The 6,141-nt window shown below is 41.7% G+C and overlaps 1 protein-coding gene across 1 annotated transcript in view; it reads left to right on the top strand.

Annotated features, from left to right (window-relative positions):
- NGB (neuroglobin) overlaps positions 1–5,941 on the top strand; it is a 20,790-nt gene extending 14,849 nt beyond the window's left edge. The window contains exons 3-4 of the mRNA XM_042441857.1: positions 3,809–3,928; positions 5,302–5,941. Coding sequence (XP_042297791.1) covers positions 3,809–3,928; positions 5,302–5,448 — 267 coding nt within the window. The 3' untranslated portion in view covers positions 5,449–5,941. The remainder of the gene's footprint in view (positions 1–3,808; positions 3,929–5,301) is intronic.
- The last annotated feature ends 200 nt before the right edge of the window (positions 5,942–6,141 follow it).

Raw genomic sequence — 6,141 nt, 5'->3', positions numbered from 1 at the left:
TCTGGTTTCTATCCCCAAATAGGTTCAGTACCCTGGACAGCTCCTTTAGAGTCTGAAACAAAACTCAAGATCAGGGGTAGGCAAGGTTTTTGAGCCGGGGGCCGGATTGCTGTCCCTCAGACAACTGGGGGGCCGAAGCCAATAATTAAATAATTTTAAAAAAATTAAATAAATAAATAAACTGGGACAAATATAGGACAAAATTTTCAAATGGAGGACACTTTTTTCTAAAAAAAATGGAGGACACGCAAAAAAATTGCTGATTTTTTAAAAAATGTTAATATAAATGCATGTTTTGGAGGCTTCTATAGACAATTGCCCCCCTTGCCCGCTGCTTGCCCCCCCTTGCCCGCCTCCTCCTGATAGGCCAAAGGCCCCACGCCCTCATGCGAGAGGCCAAAGGCTCCGGCGGCAATCGGTGGCAGGACTGGGCGGGGGCCGGTCCCAAGGCCTTGCCGGGCCGCATCCGGCCCGCGGGCCGCAGGTTGCCTACCCCTGCTCAAGATGATCTGATTCACTATATGACTGACATGGAAGCAACCAGCTGCCCTTGGTATCTGTTATTTTTCTTGATACCTTTGGGAACAAACATGCTTTTGAGGAGTATTTTGAGGCGATTCCCCATAATGGTGGCCTGTTTTTTTAATGTATTTTCTTCTTCTCAAAAGGAATAAAAATAGCAAAAAAAGAATGAGTGTTTCATTGAGTTATTAAAATCTTTGCGTTACTAAAAACAGGTTACTTTTGAATGCTTCATATTTTTGAAAGCTTTATTTATTGATTTGATTTATGTTCCATCTTCCTCCCAAAATGGGATTCAAAGTAATAATAATAATAATAATAATAATAATAATACATTTATTTATAGCCCGCCCAATCACTAGGAATCCTAGTGGGTTACAACAGTAAAAATACATTACAATAAAATACTAAATGGTCTCTTCCCTACGCCCTCCCTAATTAAAACTAGAATTAAACAATTGGAGTTTAAAAACAATAAAATGCAATACAGCATTAGGTTAGAATTAAAAACAATTTGACAGGCATGGAGACATACATCAGAAAATTGAGATCATATTCATGAACATATAGAAGGGAGGAAGCTGTAGTTTATTGGCTAGGTTGGGAAGGCCTGCCAGAAGAGATCTGTCTTAAGAGCCTTTTTGAAGTAAGAGTGGAGATATGGTGGATTTCTTCCGGCAGGTTGTTCCACAACTTTGGCACAGCAGTAGAAAAGGCCCTTTGAGTGATAGATGTTAGCCTAGCTTTTTTTGACTGAAGTAATTTCTTACTTGAAGACCTCAGTGTGCAGATGGACAGTACAAAAGAAGGTGTTCCCTTAAGTATTCTGAACCAAAGCCATGTAGGGCTTTAAAGGTAATCACCAACACTTTGTACCTTGCCTGGAAACTGACTGGCAGCCAATGAAGGGACTTCAGAACAGGTGTTATATGATTGTTCCGGGGAGTACCTGTGATTAGTCTTGCTGCCATGTTTTGTACTATATGGAGTTTCCAAACTTGGCACAGAGGTAGCCCCAAGTAAAGTGCATTACAGAAGTCCAATCGAGAGGTTACCATTGCATGTACTACTGTTTCAAGGTCCCCTGGCTCCAGGAAGGGGCGCAGCTGGCATATCAGCTGAAGCTGGTAGCAAGTGGTCCTGACTGTCGCATCCACCTGCACTGATAGCTGGAGTGATGAGTCAAGGAGCATCCCAAAGCCGCGGACAGTCCTTCAGGGGAAGTGTGACCCCATCTAGAACTGGCTGACATAACTCCATTCCTGGGTTCAGGTTTCCAATAACAAGTACCTCCGTCTTACCCTGAATTCAGTTTGAGTTGATTTCCCCTCATCCAGTCCATTACCGCCCCAAGACAGGCATTCAGAGGAGAGATGCCATCCTTAGTCAGTGCATCAGCCGGAGACATAGAGAAATATATTTGGGTGTCATCGGCGTACTGATACCGCCCCATGACTCCGGGTGATCTCGCCCAGCTGCTTCTATGTTAAACAGCATAGGAGACAGGATGGTGCCCTGGGGGACGCCAAATTTTAGCTCTCTTTTAGAGGAGCAACTGTCTCCCAGCACCACCATCTGGAATCTTCCCGAGAGGTAGGAATGGAACCACTGTAGAACAGTGCCTCCGATACCCAACTCCCTCAGGCGTTCCAGAAGGATACCATGGTTGATGGTATCGAAGGCCGCTGAGCGGTCCAAGAGCACCAACAGGGTCATACTTCCCCTGTTGATGCCCAGACAGAGATCATCAACTAAGGTGACCATGACAGTCTCAATTCTGTATTCCATCCTGAACCCGGTTTGAAATGGGTCCAGAAAACCAGTTTCCTCCAAGACAGCTTGTAGTTGATTGGCGACTGCCATCTCAATCACCTTGCTCAAGAATGGTAACAAAGAGACTGGCCTATAGTTGTTTCTATCGAGGGGGTCCAGGGAAGGTTTCTTTAACAATGGTCTAAAGTAGCTTATAATATCTGTACAGGACTGAATAAATATTTTTGGCTGGCAGGCACAGGACAAAGAAGTCCTCCTCCTGCTTCTTTCCATGTTCTGAAATATGGTGGACTGGAATTTGTATCTTATTTCAAGAGCAGCAACTAGATAGCCTTTCCCACCATCACTGAGGGCTGCCAAGTGGTTTAGGGAGTATGAGACAAACTGTATGTCTTACAAGAGGGCAGTGACTGTGGAGAGGTGGGGCTGTTACTGCTGCATGGCAACATCTGCCACATCACACTGCTTAGTAATAAGGCTATGTTATTGCTGTTCATCCCCCCCTCCAAAACAAGTCTGGGGACAGCATATTCTGGGGCAAAAAATACTGGAACTACTCCTTATTGCATGTTCCAATATCTGAAGGATAGTATCTTCCTATGTGAACTTGCCAACATTTTTTTGAACTTCTGAGGAGGCCCCTCTCTGTGTCCTATCACCATCACAGGCACATCTATAGCTGTTCCCAGGCTTTGGAACTCCCTTTGTAGAGATGTTAGATGGACACCCTCCTTCCTATCCTTTCATAGGCTGGGGATGAACTTTTTGTTTCAGCAAGCCTTTGAGGAGTGCCTGCTTGGGGCGGCACGGAAGGGCCTGTCATATATTGTGTTATTTATATTTGTTCTTCCTTTTAATGATCTGTTTTAAACTGTCCTTAATTTTATTGATTGTTTAATTATATTTTTACCTTTTGTACAATGGAAGTTTGTTTTAACTTTTGTAAACAGCTTTGCATTCCAGACTGGGAAACGGTGGGATAATTCCATAATAATTATGGAATGTGGAGGTTCTGTTTTTAGCTGCCATGGCTCAGAGATAGTGATAAACCTTTCCCTATTGAATTTGTTGATGAATTCTCAAGTCTCTTGTAGTACCAACCTACCGGATAAAATGTACTGTAGCTGTGATACTACACATGAGTCATACATGCACCTTGCATGAGCAATAACATACACATGGATTGGCAAGCCACAGCCATATGTAGCTTCCCAGCAGGTCTAAATGCTGCAAAATAGAAACATTTCTGATCAGCTTGCATGGTGACTTATGTATGGGTTTCAGTCTTTTTCTCACCCACAGATGCTTTACAATGCTCTAGATGGCAGAACTATGGTAATAAACCTCTAAATATGATTTCCTTCAAACTTGCTTTGTTTAAGGAGGTTTGTGGCACAAACCTTCAAGACTGCACAGTGATTATTCGCAGAAGGCTTTTTAGCACAAAGGCACTTTCCCCTTTTTCTAATAGGAATATGAGATTCTTCTTTTCTATTTCCCCTTTGCTTATTAGGTAATGTCAGTAATAGATGCAGCTGTAAGCCATTTGGAAAATTTGCACTCACTGGCGGAATACCTTGCCAACCTGGGTAAAAAACACCAGGCAGTTGGTGTGAAGCTGGAGTCTTTTTCGGTGAGTGGGCTGTCTATTTGAAGTTATACGTGCCACATTTCTTTAGTTTTCTTTTACTTAATTCTTTCCTCAAATCTTCAGTTTGCATGACTGTATTTTACACATCCCATGTAATTGGACATTTGTGATAACTGACTATACCTTAAAAGTGTGCTGTGTATATGCAATGAATTGCTTAGATTTGAGGAAATACCCTCATCTGTGTGGTCATTTTGACAACCACAGATGGAATGGGTTGTTGTTTGACAACCACAGATGGAATGGGTTGTTTGCTAGCAACAGAAAAAGGGTGATGAACATTGACATTTGAACAAAAGCTCCCTAAATACCTTGCCAATATGGCTAGTGGCCATGTTTTCTAGGGAATTAAGAGGGTTGTAAAAAGCTAACTTTTCCAAGTGCAGTAATGACTGTTTACAGTAATTTAAGTGCTGATCATTGTCATTTACTACTGCATGTCTGAAAACTGGCAAAATACATTTTTATTTTGGAGATTCCCACGATTCACTGGCATTGTTGGTTTTCACACTGAATATCAATGTTCATCCTTTGCGGATTTGGTTATTCACAGATTTAATTGATATGTTCCCTCTCTAGGAATCTCTAGGTCCTCCGGCATGACTCTGCTAGACGTTGACCACAAAATCATGCTGGACAATCTAGAGATTTCTAGAGAGGTGTTCTCTCAGATTAAAAAAAAGTTTGTGTTTTTATTTGGAGGTTTTTAAAAATGTTTCACAGGAGTCCTGTGCTCCTAACTGCAGAGAATGAGGAGGGTTCACTGTATTTTTCATGATTGTTTGGTTAGTGATGTCCTTGTTCCTGATTAGAATACCAGTTGCCCCAAAGAGCTCTTACACACATCTCCTTAAAGAAGCAGAACTAACCAAGCAACAAACAAGGAAGAAACAAAAGAGACCAGGCCAAACATCTTGTTTTATCAGCTCCAAAAGGAATCAAAATTGAAAATTCAGCTGTCATTATTTTTGTGTGTGTGTTCTGTATCTTTTTATTTTAGTGTTTTAATTGTCAAACTGCCTTACGTGCATAGCTGGTAAGTAAAGCTGGATAGGGACCATTGTGTATTTAATTCTAACTTTGAGCTATCCAGAATGTGAATCTTGTTCCCACAATGGATTCAGCACTTGGAGAGCACTTTCAAATTCAAATGGTTCAGTTCCACTGAAATTTCAGCCACCACGTAACACTAGTTCTGGCCCTATCACAATCATCCCCCTGGTTTAGATTACAAGGGGAGATGAACTTTATTTTATTTATTTATTAGATCTATATCCTGGGATGGGATCCAAGGTGGGGATGCCTTGCTTCCGCTTGTTGAATGCTGATACTATTCTCTCTCTTTTGATTTTCAGACTGTGGGGGAGTCCTTGCTATACATGCTGGAAAAATGCCATGGCCCAGCTTTCAACATGAATGTACGTGAGGCCTGGACCAAGCTGTACAGTACTGTGGTGAAATCCATGAGCTGTGGCTGGGACATTCCTGGAAAGGTGGAATAAAGCAGTGGCTCAGATGCTTGAGGGCTCTGGCTATCATGATCAAGAACAGCTTGGAAGAGAGAGCACACTTACCTCTCCATCTTTGTGTACTTCAGAGTAATCACTTTCTTTCTCTCAACAGCTTATATCTCTCTTGTTTTCTTTTGCATTCCACATGCCTCTTATGAAAAACATGATAATGTTTCCAAACCTCTTTGTAGCAGCAGTTCTTCATATTAGTTTGCAGGGAGGCGGAGAAAGCCAGCTTGGATTTACAGCTAGAGGAGAAGCAGAGAATGATGCAGTTTCCCCTCCGAAAAGGCTTTTTACAGACCTTTATTCTCCATCTCTTTACAAAGAATAGTTAGAAGGATCTCCTAGGACAGAAAGGTTATTGCATCAGCCATTCCATTAAGGGAGAGAACCTGAAGTTGTGAAGTGAACCAATGGAGTGTGCATTTCCTTGGAATTATCCAAGCAATATAGCTTTCTTTCTTTCTTTCTTTCTTTCTTTCTTTAAAAAGTGGGTTGATTGTACTTAAGCCTCTTAGTATATCTGAGTTGTTGGGTGGTTAAGTTTTTATTAAGCTTCAGCACAAATTACAACTTGGATAGTCAGTAGAGCTGTCAGTTCCTTGTGTGTGAAATTTGTGACAGATGTAGCTTTGGTCCTGGAAAAAGCTTTCAGAAATCATCCTGGTTTTAAGCCAAAGA

Source organism: Sceloporus undulatus, chromosome 1, assembly GCF_019175285.1.
Source record: "Sceloporus undulatus isolate JIND9_A2432 ecotype Alabama chromosome 1, SceUnd_v1.1, whole genome shotgun sequence".
In the NCBI taxonomy this organism is placed as follows: domain Eukaryota; kingdom Metazoa; phylum Chordata; class Lepidosauria; order Squamata; family Phrynosomatidae; genus Sceloporus; species Sceloporus undulatus.
Note: the sequence above shows the minus strand (reverse complement) of the source record. Positions and strands in the feature narration are given on the sequence as shown.